This window comes from Polypterus senegalus, chromosome 14 (assembly GCF_016835505.1).
Source record: "Polypterus senegalus isolate Bchr_013 chromosome 14, ASM1683550v1, whole genome shotgun sequence".
Classification (NCBI taxonomy): Eukaryota; Metazoa; Chordata; class Cladistia; order Polypteriformes; family Polypteridae; genus Polypterus; species Polypterus senegalus.
Window position 1 is genome coordinate 5,950,355 of NC_053167.1, and position 25,499 is coordinate 5,975,853.

The 25,499-nt window shown below is 40.7% G+C and overlaps 1 protein-coding gene across 6 annotated transcripts in view; it reads right to left on the reverse strand.

Moving 5' to 3' along the window:
- ripor3 (RIPOR family member 3) overlaps positions 1-25,499 on the reverse strand; it is a 186,640-nt gene that overhangs the window by 26,770 nt on the left and 134,371 nt on the right. For all 6 annotated transcript variants that reach the window (XM_039735353.1, XM_039735350.1, XM_039735348.1 and 3 more), the window contains 4 exons: positions 23,542-23,687; positions 22,373-22,502; positions 7,412-7,972; positions 1,207-1,346 (listed from right to left, as the gene is read on the reverse strand). In XM_039735353.1, coding sequence (XP_039591287.1) covers positions 1,207-1,346; positions 7,412-7,972; positions 22,373-22,502; positions 23,542-23,687 — 977 coding nt within the window. The remainder of the gene's footprint in view (positions 1-1,206; positions 1,347-7,411; positions 7,973-22,372; positions 22,503-23,541; positions 23,688-25,499) is intronic.

The window sequence follows — 25,499 nt, forward strand, 5'->3', positions numbered from 1 at the left end:
CACACACATGAACACCAACACTTCTTCTATAAGGCTATTTGGACCTTTGGCCTCACACATTTTTACTTTTGTTCATGCAGACTTCTTGGAAATCACAAATTACTGAGAAATCAATGAACTGAGTTTCACATCAACGACAACAGCCATGCATTTCTTGTATAGCCCAAATACACGGTTCACCGACAAAGGCACGATAGACATATGCACCCTGACAAAACCACGACGGACAAATGAGCGCCGACAAACCCGCTAACTGGTTTTCGACAAATGCGCGCCCACTAAATCGCAAGAGAGTGGGACGCGTACGTGCGCATTATTTACACATTATGTGCTAGGTTATAACTGTTATAAGTGCTGATGGCATGCCGCGAACAAATAACTCAGTCGAGGGTTGGCATAACGCGTCGTACACAAAGCGGAATTACCAGCAGTCAGGCAGCCAGCAAGTCTAAATACGCTCAACTATCAAGACGTCTTGCTGCAATTCTTCCTACATATGCAGGGCGTGATCTTAAGGACTACCTACGTGCCATGCTGATGGCATGCCACGTCTCATAATATTGACTTCTAAAATAAACATTATTATATATGCTTTAAACTAGTAATTCATATTTAATGAAACTTTCGCGATTTTGTCGGCGCTATTTTGTCGGCGCACATACTGTATGTCTATCGCGCAAATGTCAGGTCACACAAATATACACAATGAATGTCTCAGTGGGCCCTTTTTTGACAGCCCCCCAGCCTCGACTCTCTGAGAACACAGGAACAAAGTCCCAAAATAAAACATGTAGAGAAAAAGACAATCCGTATCAGTAATTCCTTAAAATAAGCCCTAAATATAAAGTGCTAATGAAAGGAGAAGCCTTTGTAAATTGTTGGGAATAACAAACTGAGAGTTAAGGTAGGATTTCTGAACTGGGCGTATTTCTGCTAACTACGAGGGCTGGAAGAGTAAAGGGCGAGCACAGCAAAATGGCTGGGACAAGTAAGATAGGTTGGATGTGGTTCTGAGAAGACTTTGGAGGATGCATCAAAGACCATAAAGATAAAGAGTTAATGAAGCTGAAGAAGAGGCAGTGAAATGAAACACAAGAATTTTCCTGCTTGGATTGCTACCCAAATGTCATGCTAGAAGTTAATACAGCCCACCCTTACTACCAAGTATTTATTTCTACTCAGCAGCACATTCATTTGAACTCTCACCTGGGGTCTCGAACTCTTACACTCCCATGACAGGACATCTCATCAGCATTAAAATCGGATGCCAAGAAGTCAAAGCTTTCTAGGACCTCTTCGACTGCCAGAGTCTCTGTGGATGACGTCTGGTGCACATAGAGGGTGCTCTGTTGGAAAGGTTAACAGCCATTATTGGACAAATCCTTGAACTCTTATGGCACTCGCTAGATGTTTGTTGTTAAAAATTGTTCGATGGCCTGTGGACCCTTTTATTAAAAATTAAAAAAAATCAATATTATTTCAAGAAAATTGGGGGTGCCAAATACTTTGCAGAAGGGTGTCACATACCCACTGTGCAGCACTGCATAGGTACAGGCTGCTGTGAATAAAACATTTTTTGACAATTATTTATTCAGAAAATATTACGTACAGCTTAGTTATACATTTTTAATGGGATGGATGCATCAGCTTTGCCTTAACTAGTTCTTCTATGTTTGGCTTTGTTTTGGCCAGTGCAACTCTCATATCATTTATCATATCATCATTACTTCCCTTCAGATGGTAAAGGTTAATAATTATAAAAATATAAATAGTATAAATTTGCAATCATTTCTCATGGTCCCACTGAAACCGCTTCGCAGTCCCCTGAGAACCACTGTTCTAACAAGAAGGTGGCAGCTGCTTTAGTAATACAATTTCAATGTAAGTAATAATGATGGATTCTAATAAAAAAAACAGCTAATTATCAGTAGCAGTCAGGGGACAGTTGTTCTGTTATAAATAACGTTTATGCATTAAAGTCTACTAAAATAAAAACACAAAGAGGCAGAGGGGCATTACTAATAGGCAATGAGGGAAGTCCTGAGAAACAACATGGTGACGTCTCATGTATGTCTGTGCCATTCCTGGGCTGTGTGACCACAATGTATACAAATATGCAAGTCTTACTAGGATCAGTTTTAAATGTTCAAAGTAGACTGAAGTTTTTTGGAGACAAATTGTTGTCTGCCTTAAGTGGGACAGGCAAAAGAAATCATAAGCATGCAGGGGTCTCCTTCATGAGATGTCGAACAATCCTTTTTATTAAAATCACAATGCTAACCAGAATCTGTAGCCAAAACACAAAATGGCAAACTGAAAAGCGTTGTTTATTTACAAGTCATTACAACATAAAGTCTAATGTCTGAAGATTCCCTAGTGTATGTGACGTAGTGTCACATGTCCAAAAGCTGCAGAAGCACATGGCCGGCAACAGGTCTTGTAGGTTCAAACTACTACATGGATGCACCCACAAAAACAACCACATAAAACAGCAATGCAATGATATTATGACATAAATGATTACCTCTTTCAAAAAGAAATTGGAAAATTAATAATCAGTAAAAAGACAAAATAAACTACACGAATGTCAGATGTGATCCTAACAAGCCATGACCATGTGTGCTGTGACTGTATAGACTGGTTCTTAAAATGGCCAAATGTTAGCAGATCAAATGTTTGGGATCAACAATTCAGAGTAACAGGGATTGTGGAAGAGAGGTGAAAAAGAGAGTGCAGGCAGGGTGGAATTGGGGGAGAAGAGTGTGAGGAGTAATTTGTGACAGACGGGTATCAGTAAGAGTGAAAGGGAAGGTCTACAGGATGGTAGTGAGACCAGCTATGTTATATGGGTTGGAGACGATGCAATTGACCTAAAAACAGGAGACAGAGCTAGAGGTGAGTTAATGATGCTAAGATTTGCAGTTGGTGTGACGAGGATGGACAGGATTAGAAATGAGGACGTTAGAGGGTCTGCTCAAGTTGGACAGTTGGAAGACAAAGTCAGAGAGGTGAGATTGTGTTGGTTTGGACATGTGCAGAGGAGAGATGTTGGGTATATTGGGAGAAGGATGCTAAGGATAGAGCTGCCAGGGAAGAGGAAAAGAGGAAGGCCTAAGAGAAGGTTTATGGATGTGGTGAGAGAGAACATACAGGTGATGGGTGTGACAGAACAAGATGCAGAGGACAGAAGGATATCGAAAAAGATGATCCGCTGTGGTGACCCCTAACGGGAGCAGTCAAAAGAAGAAATTAGCAGAGCAAATGTTTGTTTCTGAACACCAGAGATTTAAGAAGATTTGCCAGAAAAACTCCTACTCGATAACAGGAAAGCACTGTAGCAATGCTTCATCATCTCATAAGGGCATAGACAAAGCTAACAAATGGATTAAACCCACTCCTAAAATTCGGTTAGCAATTTAGAGCTTAAGAAAATATATTTTTTTAATATTTAGCCTTTTCCTCGAAACAAAGTCTGAATAATTTACACAGATAGAACTTGCTCTTATCGAAGATCACATTTGTTACATTTGCAAGTAATGTCCAGTAGGCTGGCCCAATGGTGTCATTAGTGTGGCACACTCAAAATGGAAGATATGAATGATACAGAAAATAAGATAGATTTCTAAATAAGTAACCGGCAAAATTAAGACCAAAAGTAATACGCGTATTAAATTAACTTCCTTCTCTACAAAATCCACAGTCTAATCAAGTATTTCATGTTGTAGTAAAAATTTGTTTCAAGGTTTAAAAAAACAGTAATAATAATGTATGAGTTAAAGTTATGTATTTAAAGTGGATAAAAAGAGAGAAACAATATAATTAAAGGACTTACTTTGTCCTTAATTAAACACGAAAACAAAGGTGAGCTCAAATACAACACTGGTTCAGGTTCACTTCCTCCAAAAAAGCCCACTAAAGTCACTGCATAGACAATGGAAGTAGAAATTCCAGATGACTCAATTTAACACAGCGATACTCGTACGCAAAGTTGTTAATGTTGCGGTCATGCATATTATGAAGGAGTACATTGTACAGCTTTTTACCCTGGATGTTACAGTATGTGTGCGGAACTTCATTTTATATTTATATAAAAGCAATGAATTCTAGGGGACTATCTCTTGGTGTTTCGAGCATTCAGTCTGTCGTTTGAAACAGCAGGGGCAGAGGATGTTTTCCCCTTCGGTGTTATGAACGTGCAGTAAGTCTTACGATACATCAGTCGTCCCTTTGGTATTTCGAGCATGATATCTATAGTATCATACATTTCCCCCTTAGTGTTAGTAGCACGTGCTTACACTAAATCAAAGAGAGAAAAACTTTCGGCCCTCATGTAGACACGCTGATCGTTTAGTTTTACTTTGCCATATCTGTGTTTGCTATGCTACTTACTATTGTTAAGATTTTTTCATGAAAAAGGAGCACTACAAATACACTGCTCGAAAAATGAAGGGGGCACTTAATTCACACATCGGATCTCAATCAATGAAATATTCAAGTGAAAAATCTTTACTGAGCAATACTGTCTATTTCGTTGACAACAGTCAATGGAAACCAAAATCACCCTCCCATTGAGGCCTGGATTCAACATCACACCCAAAATCAAGCTTAAAAATTGAAATCACAGGCTGATCAAAATTGCGTGAATTTCTCATAATGTGTCTAATAATAATTCTTTGCATTTATATAGCGCTTTTGTCACTACTCAAACAGCTCAGCAATTGCAGGTTAAGGGCCTTGCTCAAAGGCCCAACAGAGCAGAGTCCCTATTGGCATTTACGGGATTCAAACCGGCAACCTTCTGATTCCCAGTGCAGATCCCTAGCCTCAGAGCCACCACTCCACCTCATGTATGTATGGCCCTCACTTGTCTGTATGCACTCCCGGCAACATCCTGGACCTGGATCAGGGCATCAGTGAGCTCCTCGAAGGTATATGGCGCTACTTGGCAGAGTTGGATGCACCGATACATAACATCCCAGAGGTTCTCAATTGATCTGGGGAATGCACGAGCCAGTCAATGGAGTCCAATGCCTTCATCATCTAGGAGCTCCTTACACTCTCTGGCCACATGAGGACAGTCATTACCCTGCACTATGAGGGATCCGGGGCCCACTGCACCAGCATAATATCTGAAAATGGCTCTGAGGATTTCATCCCAGTACCTAATGGCAGTCAGAGTGCCTAGCACGTGGAGGCCTGTGTGACCCTCCAAGAACTCAGACCATCACTGACCCACTGCCAAATCGGTCAGGCTGGACGATGGTGCAGGCTGCATAACGGTCACCACAGTGTCCCCAGATTCTTTCATGTCTGTCACATGTGCTCAGTGTGAACCTGCTCTCATCTGAGAAAAGAATGGGGCGCCAATGGCGGAGCTGACAATTGTGGTATTCTCCGCCAATCAAGCTGCACGATGATGGGCTGTGAGGACAAGTCCCACTAGAGGATGTCGGGGCCTCATGGCACTCTCATGGTGTCTGACAGTTTGGTCAGAGACATGCACACCAGTAGCCAGCTAGAGGTTCTGGTAGTGCAGATACCAGTTCTGCTGCTGGGTTAAAGCCCTTCTACAGCCCTGTCAAGCTCTCCTTGTGTAATGGCCCATCACCTGATATCACAAGAAGACACAGCAAGCCTTCTTGTGACAGCATATGTGGATATTCCATCCTGGAGGAGTTGGACTACCTGTGCAACCTGAATCAGCTGCAGGTTCATGTCGCCTCATGCACCCAGTAGTGACAAGGACACTAGCAAAATGTAAAACTAGAGAAAAGTCAGTCAGCAAGGATATGGAGAGAGCAACTGCCTGTGGCCACCACCTGCAAAACCATTCCCATTTTGCAGCTGTCTTGGAGTTGGCTCTCCAGTTGTCAAGTTCATTTGCACCAAAGTAGGTGAAGTTGATTCACAATCGCTTATGCTCCCTAACTGGACAGATTGATATTCCTGAAGCTTAATTGGCTTGGTGTTAGACTGTGATGATTACGTGTTCCCTTCATTTTTTTTGAGCAGTGTGTAAGTTGCAGCAACGTTTTTACATCAATCTTGTTGTTATTCCAAATAGCACAAATATTTCCTATAAATCACAATTAAACAAAAATTCTGTTGTATTATGAAATTTTAGCCAATGTGGGCATTTCTACAGTTTGGTCAATGATACTAAGGAATAAAACGAAGACCACCAAATTCAGAAGGTCATTGTCTTGATGTCAAAGCCTGAATAGCTGGAATTCACTACCATCAAGAGAGATGAATGTCACCCTTTGGCAATGCACGCTGCTCAATGTTGGATTTTATAGACTGCTACAGTATACAATATGCTATAGGGTATGTCATACTTTATAATTTATTGTTCGTTTTTTTAATTTGTTCAAGACCTAATCCAGGCCTTCAAACTTCTCAAAGGGCGATTTTTTTTCCAAATAAATAGTGAGTCACTGACTTGTGGACAGCAGTGGAAATTAAGAGGAAGAACACTTAGGACTGAAACAATTAAGCACTTCTTTACTCAAAGAGTTGTGGGAATCTGGAACAAAATACCAAGACATGTAGTTCAAGCAGAAACCTTAACAACCTTTATGACCAATTTAGACAGATAGATAGATAGATAGATAGATAGATAGATAGATAGATAGATAGATAGACAGACAGACAGACAGATAGATAGATAGATAAAGGCACTATATGATAGATAGATAGATAGATAGATAGATAGATAGATAGATAGATAGATAGATAGATAGATAGATAGATAGATAGACACTACATGAGATAGATAGATAGATAGATAGATAGATAGATAGATAGATAGATAGATAGATAGATAGATAGATAGATAGATAGATACTTTATTAATCCCAAAGGGAAATTCACATTTTGGATGGGATATTGAGATAGCTTAGCTATTAGCTAAACAAATGAATGTAGTTAGTGTCTCCTCTCATTTGGCAAACTTCTCATGTTCTTTTTTGATCCTTTAATGAGAGAATTAACATTAATAAGAATTCTGATTTAATTGTGAATGAGGAGAAGAGAGCTGTGAGCAGGGAGCAAACATCAGAAAATGCTGGTGTTCCTGAGAAAAGAAGCTAAATGTTAGACATGAAAAGTAAGAGATACTGGCCAAAGGGACCTCAGCTGGCATAGAGAAGAGCCTGAGGATGGAATGAAAATAGAGAGGGTGGGCATCAATAAAGGCAATGAGTCGTCTCACCATTGGCTGAAGGAGATGTATGTTATGTGCCACCATATTAGCTGATTTCAGTGTGAGTGCCTAAGGGTGCTGCATTGGAGACTATATGTATGTACAGTAGGCAGCTTTTACATTCTCACCGCTGTCCAAGAGATCTCTGTATGGGCAGAGAGAAAGTGACAAGCAAGCAAGGTGACTTAAAGCAGTAGGAGAGCCCACCTTCAAAATGTCTCTGAAGTACAGAGTCTGCTTTTCCAAACGCTTCAGTGTCCTGTCCTCCTTCTGCAGGCTTTTCAGAGCTTCGAACACATCTTGTAGCAGCCCAGAAAGGCTGTGCCCGCTCTTATCCTGTGTGTCTCGGCTGTTTTTGCCTTTGTCTGTTCCTTCTTCTAATTTTAGCTGTTTTGTGGAGATTTGACCACTAGAGGTGTAGCCATCAGCCTTCAGACCATTTTCTTTTAGAATATCAGGTGTGCCGTACCGCTGCTGAGGTAACAGGATATCAGACTGGCTTTCCTCCTTGGATAAGGAGTCTTCCGACCAGCCCCCAGATGAGAGTCGTGTTTGCCATCCAGTGCCATTTGCCTGCGGTTCATCTCTGCTGTTGGGGGAGAAAACAGTTTGACTGGAAGTCTCAAAATTCTTTCTGTGTTTGAGGAAGATGGGAGAGAGTGATTCTTGTGGACTGTCTGCTAGGTAATCCAGGATTGAGATTCCTCTTGTGTCACGGGGAGTTAGAGGAAAGGATCCATCTGGGTCATGGAGCTGTTGAACAACAGACTTTAAAAAGAAAGGGAGAGAGAGAGAGAGAGAATACATTTAATTTCTTGATAAAACATCAAAACTGTAATTACCGTATGGCCAATTTTGCAAGAGGAACACACAATTATGTGACTTTCTCAGTGAAAGGTGAGATTTGAGCTGGAAGCCTTCTGTCTAACAGTCCAATGCTTTAACCACTGGACTACAACAGGAAACAATTCCTCAACAGAGCTCACCTACATGACAAAGCAAACATGTTCTCCTGTTTTTTGTGGTGGGCAACAGAAACCTGAAGGAACTAAGTTGGTCATGACCAGGATGGAAATCTGAAGGAACTGACATGGCCAGGATGGTCATCAGGTAACAGAAACACCCAGGAAGGTCAAGAACCGATAAAACCAAGCCAACTCCATCCATTTTCATGACAGTGCACCAGACAGAAAAACGGGAAGCCAGAAGGAGAGAAGGAAGTTCACATCTGGTCAGAGATGGAGGAAAAACTCTAAGCTGTGCAAAGGTTCATTTGAGTATTCGACATTGTAACAACTGGACATACTTGTTAAAAACAAAAACCCCCTAAGACTCGAGTTGATCCTAGGGAGATTTCCTAAGTCCCAGAGATGCGCAGATATACAGTACTTGGAACTGGACTGCTTATCTTAATAAAATATTTATCTTACATTAGGGAATTGCTGTAATGTGAGTACTCTTCTCATGGAGAGAGTGTTATGATTATTTTATTATACCAGTTTTCGCCTCAAGTTAAAAAAGATTTTTCTCACTGCAGGTAGATGTTATTATGGTTTCATGGGGCACTTCTAGCATTAGTTTTTACTTCCTCATATACGAAGTCTGGAGAAAGTATTGTAATCGTCCAAAAGTTCAATGTCAAGAATTTGATGAATCTCAGTGTTTTAGACCTCCCTGACTTTCTTGTATACGAACTATAGAGAAAGTATTGGAATCCTCCAAAAAATCCATTTTGAGATTTTGATGAATCTCGATGTTTTTAGACCTCCCCGAGTCCAAAAATACCATTTTTGGAATTATGTCTGTTTGTGTGCATGTGTGTGTGTGTTTGTGTGTGTGTATGTAAACACGATAACTTGAGTACGCTTTCACTTGGGTCAACCAAATTTTGTGTCTAAATATTAGGTACAAAATGTAGATTTCTATCAATTTTTGGGCTGTTTCCACTAACCGGAAGTGGTAGTTTACCTTTAATTCATGCAGCTGCAGAGTCCAATTTATTCAACTTTACTTTTATAATAACTGTTCAATATATTAATAACTAGCCATTCCCCGCAGCTCCGCCTGCATAGTAGTGAAACAGGAGAAACTTTAAAAATGAATAAACAAAAAGGTATCGCTAGCTGAGGTAAGGTACGCTACAAAATGCACAGGTAGAACAACTCCCTAATGCAGATGTCACGCTCCCCCCTCACCTAGGCCTGCACCCGCTGTCTCGGATTAGTGCAAATATATCACTCCTGAAAGCGAACTATGATTCTTAGCGCGATGAGAGAATGTTCAGGCAAATTATAGAAAAAAACCTGATCTAAATCCGTGAAGTAGTTCTCTCGTTCGCTAGCTAAACAGATGTAAGATACACCCCAAGGCTGGGGCATGAGTGAGGAGGGCCCCTACCCTCGGCCCGCTGCGACTTTCTCGGATTTGCTCAAATAAATCGGTACCGCAAGCAAACTATGATTCTTAGCATGATGAGAGAAGTCGCAAAATCAACCGGAATGTTCAAGCAAATTATCGGAAAAAACTCGATCTAAATCCGTAAAGTAGTTGTCTCGTGAAAAGCAGACAGACATACAGACAGACGTTGCATTTTATATAGAGAGATTTGTTTTGGTATGGTTGCTGTTGTGTTGCTAGGGAATATCTGTCAGACATTCAAAGCTTTCCGACATCAACATCACAATGGCATAAAGAGTCAGTGCCATGCATTTCTAAGTTAGTTGAGATTCAGAAAATAAACCCCAAGTAAAAGCTTTGTAATTTTGTTTGTAGTGTTCCTGGTACAGACTTTGCTTTTATATAACGACTACGGGTTTAGGGTTTTATTGTTGGTTAGATGTAAGACCACATGCCTTTTCTGATTAGCAGCTTTAGCCTGTTTTCTGGCTTATATTTCTACTTCTTCTTCTTCTTCTGGTCCCTGATTAAAATTCCTACTTGCTAAAACTTTTAATAGAACAAAGGGAGCACCAGAGGGGTGACTACGGAGCCCCGGATAGAATATGGGTCAGAAAAAATAACACAAGCAGCAACAAGCTCAGCAGGGCAACGTAGAGTGCAGGCACATGAGTCAACTAAATCGTGGGACTGTTTTCATTAAAACACATTGCCTCAATTTAGTTAATTCATGTGCACATTTTCATTAAAATGTTCTCCCAAATTAGTTAATTTGTGTACACATTTTAATTAAAAAGTTCCCACAATTTTGTTAATAAATAAAACTGCATTCTGCGTGACCCTGCTGCACTTGTTGTATATGGACGGCCTAATGGATAGAGACCCCATGCTAAGGCTCCTTTATAATGAGTAATGGTCGCATTAAGACGATGGCTATGACAGCCTTCTATCTATCTATCAATTAATTATATAGTGACTATCTATCTATCTATCTATCTTTCAATTAATTATATAGTGACTATCTATCTATCTATCATATAGTGACTATCTATCTATCTATCTATCTATCTATCTATCTATCTATCTATCTATCTATCTATCTATCTATAAATTAATTATATAGTGACTATCTATCTATCTATCTATCTATCTATCTATCTATCTATCTTTCAATTAATTATATAGTGACTATCTATCTATCTATCTATAAATTAATTATATAGTGACTATCTATCTATCTATAAATTAATTATATAGTGACTATCTATCTATCTATCTATCAATTAATTATATAGTGACTATCTATCTATCTGACTATCTATCTATCTATCTATCAATTAATTATATAGTGACTATCTATCTATCTATCTTTCAATTAATTATATAGTGACTATCTATCTATCTATCTATCTTTCAATTAATTATATAGTGACTATCTATCTATCTATCTATCTATCAATTAATTATATAGTGACTATCTATCTATCTATCAATTAATTATATAGTGACTATCTATCTATCTATCAATTAATTATATAGTGACTATCTATCTATAAATTAATTATATAGTGACTATCTATCTATCTATCTATCTATCTATCAATTAATTATATAGTGCCTTATCTATCTATCTATCTATCTAGCCTTATGGCACATCACTCTGAGCGAGTGGCAGCTACCAAGGATTCTCAGGGCTCTACCAACAATGCAATACCAACATTGAAGAAGTCGTTCACAAGGTGCCTGAAGACTGCATGGCTGTGACATGATGGACACAAAGAGCACGCGAAAATCGAGTTAGCGTTTCACACAAAATGTGGGCATGAAGTAACTAAATCCATCAGATTGCTCAGGAGGACCAGCAATTTTGACCTTAGTGTTTTATTGTATAAGTAGATTTTACTTTTTCTTTCTAATTATATTTTTTATTTCCTGTAAAACACCTACAGCTACAATTTTTTATGAAAATGTGGTTAATTGGTCATCCTTTTCTTGTCTTCAGTTAGTCCAGAATGCTGCTGCCAGAGGTGGCCTTAGAGATGTACCCTAACCCTAGGGCTGACCAATCCCACATGGGTCTGGTTACGTCAAATGCTGTTACTGGTATGTATGGACTGTATATACTTGCGTGCGAATTTAATAAAAATAATTTTAACATACACCAGATTTTCTCATTGCAGCATTCAGCTAAATGTTTGCAAGATAACACGCAGACTTTATCAAAATATAATTGGAGAATATAGCTTGACAAATCCACTCAAACATTACACGCAGACATCAAAAGTGGGACCCCCTTAGGCGCAGGGCCTGGGGCAGTCGCCCCACTTGCCGCCCCCAGACGCTGCTCTTGTTTGCTGCCAGGCATCAAACAGGTATATCTCTTCACTGGCTTCCTGTTCGGTACAGGATTGAGTTTAAAATGGTAGTTTGTTCTTAAGATCCTGAATGGTTTATCCCCTTACTGGCATCTTGCGCCCTTACTTTATTTCACAGTCATTGATGTCCTCTGACCAGACGTTATTGATCATGCCGACTTCCACACTTAAGCTTAGAGGGGACTGTGCTTTTGCAGTAGCTGCCCCTATGCCTTGGAATAGTCAACCTTTTTATATTAGATCAGCACCAACTTATAGGTGCAAATTTATTTCTGGTGTATTTATTTACTATATATATATATATATATATATATATATATATATATATATATATATATATATATATATATATATATATATATATATATAATGGTGTGGGAGTCTGCATGTTCTCCCGGTGTCTGCGTGGGTTTCCTCCCACAGTCCAAAGACATGCAGGTTAGGTGACTTGGCGATTCTAAAATTTAACAAACTTAACAATCAAGTTTTTTTTTGTGATATTTTAATAACCTTTGATTTTTATTTTAACTATTATTTTGTATTGATTTACACTACATTATATATATATATATATATATATATATATATATATATATATATATTTTTTTTTTTTTATTTTAAAAACACAAGTAAATGAAAGGGAGGTCAGTGGAATGGTGAGGATGCAGGGAGTAGAGTTGGCAAAGGTGGATGAGTTTAAATACTTGGGATCAACAGTACAGAGTAATGGGGATTGTGGAAGAGAGGTGAAGAAGAGAGTGCTGGCAGGGTGGAATGGGTGGAGAAGAGTGTCAGGAGTAATTTGTGACAGACGGGTATCAGCAAGAGTGAAAGGGAAGGTCTACAGGACGGTAGTGAGACCAGCTATGTTATATGGGTTGGAGACGGTGGCACTGACTAAAAACAGGAGACAGAGCTAGAGGTGGCAGAGTTAAAGATGCTAAGATTTGCATTGGGTGTGATGAGGATGGACAGGATTAGAAATGAGGACATTAGAGGGTCAGCTCAAGGTGGATGGTTGGGAGACCAAGTCAGAGAGGTGAGATTGAGTTGGTTTGGACATGTAGAGAGGAGAGATGCTGGGTATAATGGGAGAAGGATGCTAAGGATAGAGCTGTCAGGGAAGAGGAAAAGAGGAAGGCCTAAGCGAAGGTTTATGGATGTGGTGAGAGAGAACATGCAGGTGATGGGTGTGACAGAGCAAGATGCAGAGGACAGAAAGATATGGAAGAAGATGATCCGCAGTGGCAACCCCTAACGGGAGCAGCCGAAAGAAGAAGATAAAGAAGATATTTTAAAACAAAAGCAGTAGACATCCAAAATGTTTAAGCAATGTGGACTAAAGTCACTTTTGGGGATTAGAAGTGCTTGAAACTTAAACTTTATTAGTTTCATAGTAAATCTGCCCCTGGATACGCCAGAGAAGTTACAGACCGTGCATACAACTGTGCCATCCACCATTAGAAACTGGGCAGAAGATGAGTTCATGGATTCAATCAATGGCGATGATGCTGGATTGTAAAGCCTACAATCACAGATTCAATTCCACACCACTTACTCTGAGGATATTTGTATCCACACTTTCTCAAATATTTTAAACAACCGTAAGTTTATAATCCTTTGAGATAGTGCTTATTGTAAAAAATAAAATGAAGTAGATATTCCAAAGAGGCTTTTGTCTAAATGGTTATGAAGCTGCAGACATGTTGCTTAACTATATAAAGTATTTTATTGTTTTGAAGGAACTGGAGTTAACAACATTATTCATGTTCTCCAGACTTGGCTCGGCAAAGTTAAAAAGGCTTGCATTTCCATGACCACAAGAGGGCACTATTTGCCACTCTTGTAAGGTTATTGGAGCAAACAACCAATCTGGTATTCCCCAGTATATGATGGTGGCATAGACAATATTCAGTGACATGTCAGGCCACTAAAGGGAGCTCCTCAAAGGGCCAACTAGGGCTTTTGAATGGGCTCTGAGTAACCCACAAGTAATCATCGTCCCAGGCACAAAGGCTCTTCTGACCAGTTCACAAAACCTTAGGAGTTGGGAGGTGACAGTTAGACAAGAGCTTTACCAAATGACAAGAAGGAAGGCAGGAAGGAAGAAGTCAGAAAGAGAGAAGTGTGTGACAGGAGGTAAGTTGACCGGCTACATCACAGGTCAGTCAATAACTTCCTGCAGGTTTCAGATTTTTGTTATTTTACCTTCTTTTTTGTGCAACTTTTGACTGCCTTGAAATATCTGCTTGTTAGAAGAGTCAGGTCAGGTCAGGGCACCCACCACACGACAAAACAGCTTAGGATCCTGGTTGGCATCCCCAGTCCAGACTCACCCTCAGGAAATGACCATCTATCTGCTGCAGCCATGTGTTAATGTGGCATCCCCTTGGCCTGGTCCAGTCACTCAGGTCCTCAACAATGAAGATCCTGTGAGCCGGATCACCCTCAGGGAATCTCGCCACAAGGCTGTTGTGTCATAACTGACGCTCCCTCACAATGCAGGTAATGTGCCTCATTCAACACAAAGTCAAACCAGCAGTACCCAGGGATTCACCGACGGGACACAGCACCAAAGGAGTCCAGTCTTTGTCTCAGGTCACTGGATAGCGTACATGTCTCACAGGAGTGAGCACCAGGACTCTAAAGACTTGGACCTTCGTCCTTTTGCATAGATATCAGGAGCGCCACACACCCCTTTCCAGCGACCTCATGACCCCCTCATGCTCTCCCAATCCATCTACTGGCTTTATAGAAAGAGTCACCAGTCCCTTTTTCATTATTGCTTTGGCTTCTCTGTTCATTCATTGGGTTCTTGAGTGCTCCCTAAAGTCCACACCATACATGACATGAAAATGGTTGGAGATGGCGTTCAGTATGAAAGATGCTATGCACCAGCTTTTAAAGTAGTGTGTCATTTAACTGGATTTAACTTCTGACTTAAAACAGTTTCCAGACCCTCGAACTTAATGAGGGTCTCAAGTGGGAAGTGAGGTGACACAGTGGTTAGCATTGCTGTCTCGCCGCTCCAAAGTCCTAAAAACAAATGTTAGTCTGGAGCGATGAGCAAAACAGGCAGGTTTTACCAAATGGACACTAACATTCATTTTATAGAAGACTAGGGGGCTTTGCCCCCTGCTCGCTTTGCTTGCCCACCAACCCCCGCCTGTGCTACGCGCCAACCACTTCACATCTCTGCCGTTTGCGTTGTGAAGAGGGGTGCTGAAAGCACTCCAAGGAGATGTGGTCGCTCCTCCAACACCCCCTCTTAAACGGTGATACAATGGGAAACACATACCGTTGTTTTTTACCTCCTCTTTGCTCAATCAGCTGCTGGATTGGTGCTGCTGCTGCGCCACGTGATCTACATCTCGTGCAGCGCACTTCTGCCATATCACTTATGTCCATATATTCGATCTCTTTTCACTTTTACCTTTTCATCAATATCATATTGAATTTTGATTCTGTGTTTGGAATTACATCGTGTCAACGCAACGTATAACTGCCCCGTGAGTGAATATCGTTTCTTTATCTTTACAAGAAGTGTGTCTGACATAACCAAGCAGGACTTTTCCAAATCTCTTTGCATAAGCTCTTGTCTCGCAGTGCTGCCGAACTCAGCGTGGTTAAATCGCTTGGCACGAAGACTCGTCTCACGAGATGTGAAAGTGTTTCTCTGAGACAATCACGTCTCGTCTCCTTCCAAGATTTTTTTTTTATAATAGAGAGATTTTGTAATTATGAAACTGAAAAATGGTTTTTGGGCATTTTAAGTTTTTTTTTTTATTTTTTGAGGAGTAGAAAATGAGGACAATCGCTCCCTAAAGCCTCTTTCACTTTTCTGTGCTTACGTGCATTTTATTTTTCTGCAGTTAGGTAATGCTTGTGACCTGTCCCCCACCCGTAAAAACAGTTCTTAGGATGTCTGTTGTTCACATCACCAGGGAGTGCACTTATTTAGAAATGTGAATTTGCTGCATATTTTCCAGAAAACGACACACTGAAATGAACCATTTTGTACATTGCTAAATTTTCTCCGCAGGGAAAATCTCACTATATGGGAAGACACATCCCCCATAATCCCTAGCAGGCACCCTTGTTTTTTGTGGCATGCAGAAGAGACTCTCCAAACACTGTGGATGTTTCAGTATCTTTTCTGTCCCTGATGTATCTTTAGGATTGCAATTGTCAAGATAGTCACATTATGTGCAGTACTGTTCAACTTCTATCTTGCTACTGTGTTTGAATGCACAAAATGCTACATTATGCTTGTTATCCACTGCCACTTTATACCTGGACACAACCATACTGGTTTTCCAAAGGTTTTAATGTAACACGTTCAACTCGGGTGTGACGTCATTTGCAGCTCCAACATCCGACTTCCAAGGTAATGAGTTATTGCTGACACATCAGGGAATGCAAGAAATTGGTAGTCTTATGAAGACTAAACAACAAGCAGTGCCAGGTTATATGGTGTTTTTTTGGCTTCTCTTAATGGCACTTTCTATTCAAGTAATGCTTAATGAAAGGGCAACTTCCCCTCCTGCCTGTTCTGGTACTCTGTCTAACTGTCTGTGGTTACAGATATAAAAGAAAGGCGTAAGTATTGACCTACAAAAGTGGTCAGTCCTGACACTGTGATAAGAGTATGGGATGTGGGGGACTATAAAGGGGGAATGGGGTCATCCTAGGACCCTACCACTACAAAACACCTTCCTAAAAGGTTCCTCCAAGGTATTCACAAATAGGCCCTGACCACCAGCCAGCCTGAAACTGGCTAATGGATAAAAGGAGGACATGAAGAGGTGAAGGGCGGCACGGTGTCGCAGTGGTAGTGCTGCTGCCTTGCAGTTAGGAGACCCGGGTTCGCTTCCTGGGTCCTCCCTGCGTGGAGTTTGCATGTTCTCCCCGTGTCTGCGTGGGTTTCCTCCGGGCGCTCCGGTTTCCTCCCACAATCCAAAGACGTGCAGGTTAGGTGGATTGGCGATTCTAAATTGGCCCTAGTGTGTGCTTGGTGTGTGGGTGTGTTTGTGTGTGTCCTGCGCTGGGTTGGCACCCTGCCCAGGATTGGTTCCTGCCTTGTGCCCTATGTTGGCTGGGATTGGCTCCAGCAGACCCCTGTGTTCGGATTCAGCGGGTTAGAAAATGGATGGTTGGATAGATGAAGAGGTGAAGCACTTTGGATGGAGATTGTGAATGAGTCTCAAATCCGTCAGCACCACAGCACCCTGCTCCACTCCAAACTCATTCAAAACAGGCAGGTGATTTACCTTTGAACAGACACGAGATAAAAACGAAGCACAATTAAAGAAGGGCATTTCATTAAGATGTCAGTGCTTCTTTTGGCCCTGACGCAGACCTCAAGGTGACAGCGAGCAGTTCTTAAAGTGGTCAGGGCCGCCTGTGCTTTTGTGCTGTCTTCAACAGGACTGTATTTATTGGCCCTTGCCGTGTGTCCATTACTGCCAGAAAAGCAGTTCGGAAGTGGAGTAAGCAGGTTTGATAATGGAAGGATATAAGGATGTGACCACTGTGACTTCAAAGCTGCAAAGAAAAACACAGCACGAGCTGAAGTCGCTTCTTTTACGCAATTTGAGAGATTTGTTTTAAAAACTGTTTGCTTACAATTGCCACGCATACATGACAGATGGTTGGGAGACAAAGTCAGAGAGGCAAGATTGGTTTGGACATGTGCAGAGGAGAGATGCTGGGTATAATGGGAGAAGGATGCTAAGGATAGAGCTGTCAGGGAAGAGGAAAAGAGGAAGGCCTAAGCGAAGGTTTATGGATGTGGTGAGAGAGGACATGCAGGTGATGAGTGTGACAGAGCGAGATGTAGAGGACAGAAAGATATGGAAGAAGATGATCCTCTGTGGTGACCCCTAACGGAGGCAGCCGAAAGAAGAAGATAAAGAAGATATTTTAAAACAAAAGCAGTAGACATCCAAAATGTTTGGGGATTAGAAGTGCTTGAAAGTTAAACTTTATTAGTTTCATAGTAAATCTGCCCCTGGATATGCCAGAGAAGTTACAGACAGTGCATACAACTGTGCCATCCACCATGAGAAACTGGGCAGAAGATGAGTTCATGGATTCAATCAATGGCGATGATGCTGGATTGTAAAGCCTACAATCACAGATTCAATTCCACACCACTTACTCTGAGGATATTTGTATCCACACTTTCTCAAATATTTTAAACAACTGTAAGTTTATAATCCTTTGAGATAGTGCTTATTGTAAAAAATAAAATGAAGTGGATATTCCAAAGAGGCTTTTGTCTAAATGGTTATGAAGCTGCAGACATGTTGCGTAACTATATAAAGTATTTTATTGTTTTGAAGGAACTGGAGTTAGGATGTTAAGGACAGAGCTGCCAGGGAAAAGGAAGTGATGGCAGTGAGACCAGCTATGTTATATGGGTTGGAGACGGTGGCACTGACCAGAAAGCAGCAGACAGAGCTGGAGGTGGCAGAGTTAAAGATGTTAAGATTTGCATTGGGTGTGACGAGGATGAACAGGATTAGAAATGAGGACATTAGAGGGTCAGCTCAAGTTGGAAGGTTTGGAGACAAAGTCAGAGGCGAAATTGCATTGGTTTGGACATGTGCAGAGGAGAGATGCTGGGTATAATGGGAGGAGGATGTTAAGGATAGAACTACAAGACAAGAGGAAAAGAGGAAGGCCTAAGAGGAGGTTTATGGATGTACTGAGAGAGGATGTAGAGAATACAAAGATATGGAAGAAGATGATCCGTTGTGGCTACTCCTAATGGGAGCAGCTGAAAGAAGAAGATAAAGAAGACATTTTAAAACACAAGCAGTAGACACCCAAAATGTTTAAGCAATGTGGACTAAAGTCACTCCAGGATTAGAAGTGCCTGAAACTTAAACTTTATTAGTTTCATAGTAAATCTGCCCCTGGATACACCAGAGAACTTACAGACCGTGCATACAACTGTGCCATCCACCATGAGAAACTGGGCAGATTGTGACAGAGGGTCAGGCTCATCTGAGGTATGAGAGGGGCTACTGTCACTAACAGTCTTGCCTCCCTTTTCCCTTCACAGTGCTGAGAAACTACCCACTGGGGGAAATGGGGCCAGAGGAGCCCTGCCTCTTCTGATATAATATAACGTGGAGAAGTCCCTCGTAGGTGGCATGTCATTTGGACCTGAGAACCCGACTGACAGAAATGACTGCAGACCCGTAGTTACCTGAAAACACCACTAGAGGGCGATGCCAGGCCATTGCCAGTGTTGATTACTTGCTACACTGTGTGCCTGGTAAGCTCTTTTTTATTTGTTTGAAGTTGTACAGGGTTTGCCTAGTTGGCACACAAACTATTTTGGGACTCGCTCTGCCTTCTCACTCAAATATACAACACAGTGTGCCTTACTTTTTGTTAAGGGGACTGAGATTATAATAATAATAATAATACATTTTATTTATATAGCGCCTTTCCCATGCTCAAGGCACTTCACAGAATTTAAGAAAGAACAGCAGGGTATACACTGTATAGCATTGTACATACCAGATAAATAAATAAAGAAGAGTAAGATAGTAAATTTAGAGAAAGCCTAACAGACAACATAATTGATGGTCTCGCACACACACACACAGGTTACATGAGCGTCTTGACATGGAGGTAAACTGAGAGAAGGGTAATAAAGTCAAGTAGAGCTAAAAGCCTTCCAGAACAGATGAGTTTTGAGTTGTTTTTTAAAAGAATTCATGGAGTCAGCTGACCTGATTAATTTCGGTAGGTCACTCCAGAGTCTGGGCGCTATACAGCTGAAGGCCCTGCTGTCACCCATGGAGTGTAGATCAGTGTGGTGCACAACAAGATTGCCAGAATCGGAGGATCTTAGTGAGCAGGCAGGCACATAGTGATGGAGAAGGTCACTGATGTTGTTTGGCGTGAGGTTGTTTAAGGCTTTGTAGGTTATTAGTAGGATTTTATATTCGATTCGGTAAGACACAGGGAGCAAGTGAAGACGGAGCAGGATGGGTGTGATGTGCTCACTGCTGCTGGTTTGAATAAGGACTCTTGCAGCCGAGTTTTGAATAAGCTGGAGCTGTGATATAAGATTAGAAGGGGCACCTGCCAGTAGGGAATTACAATAATCGATACGGGATGTGATAAAAGCAGGGACAAGTTTCTCAGCATTAGAAAAGGAGATGAAGGAGCGAACACGGGATTTGTTACAGAGGTGAAAGTAAGAAAGTTTCTTAATGTGATTTATGTGGGTGGAATAAGAAAGGGAGGAATCAAAAATGACACCAAGATTCTTTGCAGTAGATGCAGGTCTGATGAGATCACCGCCAAGATGGACTGGGAAGGAGCTCATTTTATTAAGTTGCATTTTAGTCCCAATTTGCAGGAGGCCAGTTTTGTTGCACTATAATTTTAAAGAGTTCTGCTCAATCCAGGTTTTAATTTCACTGAGGTAAGTTGTGAGCTGAGAAAGCTCTGATGAAGTTGCACTTTTAACATTGAAATAAGAGTTGAGTATCATCTGCATAAAAATGATAACCCAGTCCAAAGCTACGAATAATATGGCCAAGGGGAAGCATATAAATACAGAAGAGGAGAGATTATGTAAAAAAGACCGCCATTGCTTAACATTGGCTGCACAGATGTAGGGACACACATATATGTATCTCCTGCGTCAACAGTGTGTAGCAAACAAAAGGTGATGTTCTGTGTTTCATCATGGAAAAGTCTGGTGTAGCTGGCCTGTGTCAAGTCAAGCACACATACTGGTGCCCATGAGAACAAAAGTGTGACAGTGTGCTAGAAAATGAAAAGGTGCTTGAATAGATCTGTCAAATATTAGTACAGGTAAAGGCCAGGTTTAGCCTACTTTGAGTATACCAGATGTCTTAATATTCCGACAGCGTGCAAGTTATCCGTTCATTTTCAAGTCCAACACTGAATGGCACTTTTAAATGTTTTCTGTTTGCTTTACGTACCTGCTAAAATGAGCCCATCCTGGCACCAGACCATCATGAGGTTCAATTACACATCAACACAAAGCCAGTCTGCAAACCAGTGGACCAGACAGGAACCCCACACAGACATGATGAGAACACGTAAGCTCCACACACACCACCACCGGGTGCATCACTCAGATCTGGGATTCTGCTCCTCTGAGGAGTACGCACAACTCAATACACCATCCTTTTCTGCTTGTTATATTAAGCAGTAAAGTGTTAATTTTTCCCAAAAATCAATGGTTGACGTACCACTAACACAATTTCTCACTGTACAGTCAATCACTCCTGTAAAATAAATTGCTGCTGCATGATGTATTAAGGTATCTGAAGTCATTTGACCATTAAAAATCAAGCAGCCCCTGCCAGTAGGCTGGAGTTTCTAAACTATAACAGAATCCAGAACATTCAAATGATTAACTTGCACTGTCACTTCATCATCGCACATTCACAGTGGCAGGCATGGAACAGCTTTGAGAGGATTCTGATTATTCATATTTAATTTTACCAGTCACTAATTGCTACTTCTGTCTTCCTCTTGTTCCAGTAGCCTGCAAAACTGTCCCCACACCACCACTGCTATAAGACAGAGAGAGTTTTTAAGTAATCGATAGAAGTTGGGACACCTGTGCAAACTGTTTGCTTCAACTTGCAAGGCTTCATTTCCTTTAATTGCTGCAGAACATCTGCCGGCTCTAAAATATTAGTTGCTCCCTGAAGAAGGCCCATTTGTAAATTTTGAAATTTCAGTTTTTGCTAACTTAAACTTTAAATTTAAACCTCTGGCAGTCTACTGCTTACGTTTTCACCATTTTAGGCCATTCATTGCATTTCAACTGAATAAATGTGAAGAAAAACTGAGGTGTCCTAAAGCATTTGACCGGTATTGTACTTGTATCCTGCGGTGGGCTGCCAGAAATTTGTTCCTGCTTTGCACCCTGGGTTGGGTAGGATTGACTTCAGCAGACCCCCGTGACCCTGTGTTAGGATATAGCGGGTTGGATAATGACTGACTGACTGTACTTGTATCTATTTATTTATCGATTGATTTATTGGTGTATTACTTGATTAAGTTTTAGTTATTTGTGAGTCTGCTGTTGTATGCATCTACATTTTCCCTAATCTACTCTAATCTAACAATAATAATAATAATAATAATACGTTTTATTTATTCATAGATGCCTTTCTAAACAGTCAAGGACACCAAACAATAGAAGAAACACACATTATAAACAAAACTAAAATACAAAATTTAAAATCAGACAGAGCAATTGTAATTGTAAATCTAATTTAATCTAATCTTATAAGAGGCTTTCTTTCCATTGTAATTTGTAAAGCACTTATAGCTACACTTCTCTATGAAACCTACTGTACCTGTTACTGTTATTATCAATACTTACAATGAAGTATTTCTCTCTGAAACTGGGTGTACTGGGTGGGGTCCAGTTGTACAGTGATCCCTTTCTGCTGGATATTGAGAGCCTGCTGGCCGAGCTGCTCAGTAGGTCAGTCTCTCCAAAGTCAAATGGGCTGAGGAAACGATAAATAAATAAATAAATAAATAAACATCAATAAATAAATAAATAAATAAATAAACATCAATACATAAATCGAGTGACACACAAGGACAGGCAGAAACCTCTGCAGATGTAGAGATGGGTGTGACAGCTGTAATCTGTCCATCATTTCTTGTAACTAAAATGCATCAATAATATTATTATTATTATTATTATTATTATTATTATTATTATGATGTATACATTTGCCTTTATACCTTTATTTTTAAAATATATGCATCCATTATTTATAGCCATTTCATCCAATTTGTCAGATAAACATATTTGCTTTAATGCAAGCCTTCTTTAGATTTTCCATCCAACATGATGATGATTATTATTATTATTATTATTATTATTACTATTATTATTATCATTGTAATCATTTAAATTATTTCTAATATCTGCCATTAATTTTATTATTATATCTTTCTAAACATAAATTATTTAGTAAATAATTTTGAGCTTCATTCAGTTCATTAAAACAGGAATATAAATAAAGTATTACTATTGTTTTATATTTTAGTTCATTTTAAGTATCTTAAGTATCTTTAAGTATTTTAAGTATTTTAGTATCTGCTTTATCTTTATATTTTTTTATGTAAACTGTGTTTTACAGTTATTTAAAAAATTAAATGACATAACAATTCTTTTAACCAAGTAATAAACTACTAAATACATTTGCTTTTATTATTATCAGTTGACAATCATCTTGATGTCTGAAATGAAAGCCCCCTTAAAGGTGGCTGCGCCCCGCCAGAGCGTCGCCCCTAAGGCTGTAGCACCAGTTGCTTTTGTGAGCCCATTCTCTGAACCACAGGCTGCATTTAATTTTCAAAGAACTGAGTGCCACACAAGCACATGAATTTTCCCTGCAAGTCATGCAGGAAGTGCTTTGTGCAAGTAAAAAGCGAGATAGGAAACCAAGCATGTCTGAAGATAAGCCTGAAGAGGAGGACTTAAGGAACAGCTGGCTGAGGTGAAGGAGGTCTGCCAGTCCACTTTGAACTCACTTCCACACAAGTTCCAGCTGTAACTTGATGGTCCCCAGTTCTGTAATGTCCACAACCATGATCTGATTTCGGGCAGAGAAGAAATCCACACTCTCGCATGTCACTTCACCAACAAGAATGGTGCTGAGGCCCCTGAGTTCTGTCACCTGTAAAAACACAAAACCAGAGATCATAAACCACTACAGCTCTACACTGGAATGGTTGTGAAAGTGTCTTGTAGCTAAGCTACAAGAAATCAAAGTCTTGGAGACAACTCAGTTCCCTGCTGTACAAGTTAACATGAACATGGAGAAGGGGTACACCTGCCAGAGCACCTCTTTGGGAGGACCCCCTGCTCAGAAAAATGAAAAGCTGGTTCATGCCTGACTGCTATACTTTTCTAACATTAGACACTTCAGCTTGTTTTCAACTCTGGAGTGGGAATCACAAGGACGACTGCATATCACATGCCACTCAATGTAATGAAAAGCATGGCTCTGATAATACCGAGCACTTGCAGAGATGGACAGCTATGATATCAGCCCTAAGGCATTGTGGAGCCCGTGATAGAGCTGGGGTAGTATATGCCTACCCTGCTGAGTCAATTAAAGCACTTTTGGGGAGTTAGAATCTAACCCAGCAGCCTCATTCCTGGAGGGTTCACCAGCCCATTGAAGGACACACTCCTCTACAACTTACACAATGAACCAACTTGGAGTCGTCACAAGTGTGTTTGGGATTTGGGACAAACGCTGGAGTACCCACACAGACATGGAGAATATGCAAACAAGGCAGCTGCTGGGCTGGCTTTTGAGCCCAAAGCTGTGAAGTGGCTGTGCACCAGCATTAACTATATGCCAGCATGCCACCTTCTTCATGTACTGTAAAGTATTTCTCATTTCAGATATTTTCCTCTCCACCATAGTAAATAGACACGGCCATATACTGTACAGTAACTCTTCACAGTGGTATTCGTTATCCAAAGTGCCCAAAATGTTACCTGGTTTACATTGTTCTGTCTACAAAGCGGAAAAAGTCAAAAAAATGAAAGTAACTAGAAGATGCAAAAAAAGATGGGCCAAGTTCTAAAGTGGGAATCAGAAAGATCCTTTCGTCAAGAGCCAAAAATGCCATCAAAACACAATGTCAAAAACAAGAGAAGATTCAAGAGCAGGAATTCAGAGGAAAAGTTTTAGTTTGTTGCTAATTACAGCGTTGCTATCCGTCAAGCTTGGATACCCAGGAATTATTGGAAGTGAACTTTATACAATCGCTCAATTGATGTCATTAAAAAGTGCATCCTGGGGAATTCTGAGACCGGTTTCAATAGCACAATACTCTTAGTTCAGCAGCGCCCGTGGTGTACGTGAAAATCCAACTTTCTCAGGAGACACAAAACACAAAAACAGACCTCAGGTTCACATTCTGTATTCTTCAAAAAAACATCATAAATATATAACCGTTCTGAACAAGCTCTCTAGAACGAGCGCAAGAATGTATAAATATCAAAGATCATCATTTATATATATTTACAGTTCATTTTAAATGCCATCATATTGGTGCATTTATGCCTGTCAGCCCTGCGTGTTGTGGCAGACGGCTGGGCGCCATACCTAGCCGGGACACCTGGAAGGACTTGGAGAGGGACTATACCTCTCCTGGACCACTGGAGGGCAGCCTCCCTAGTTAGTATGGGGATCACGGGAACTGAGCTTGGAAGCTCAACCCTATTGGGGCCCATGGTCACCGCCATGGGGCTCCTGGAGAATCCTAGAGCCCTGGAAACCAGCACTGGAAGTGCTGGCGAGAGGAATTCCATGGTCACCCGGACTACTTCCAGGTGGTTCTGCAGCCTTTCCGCCACTCCAGGAAGTGCTGCCGGAGGCACCTAGATCATGTCCGGGTGGGGATAAAAGGGGACTGCCTTCCTGCTATCAGAGAGCTGGAGTCGGGCAGAAGAAGGCAACGCTTGGGATTGA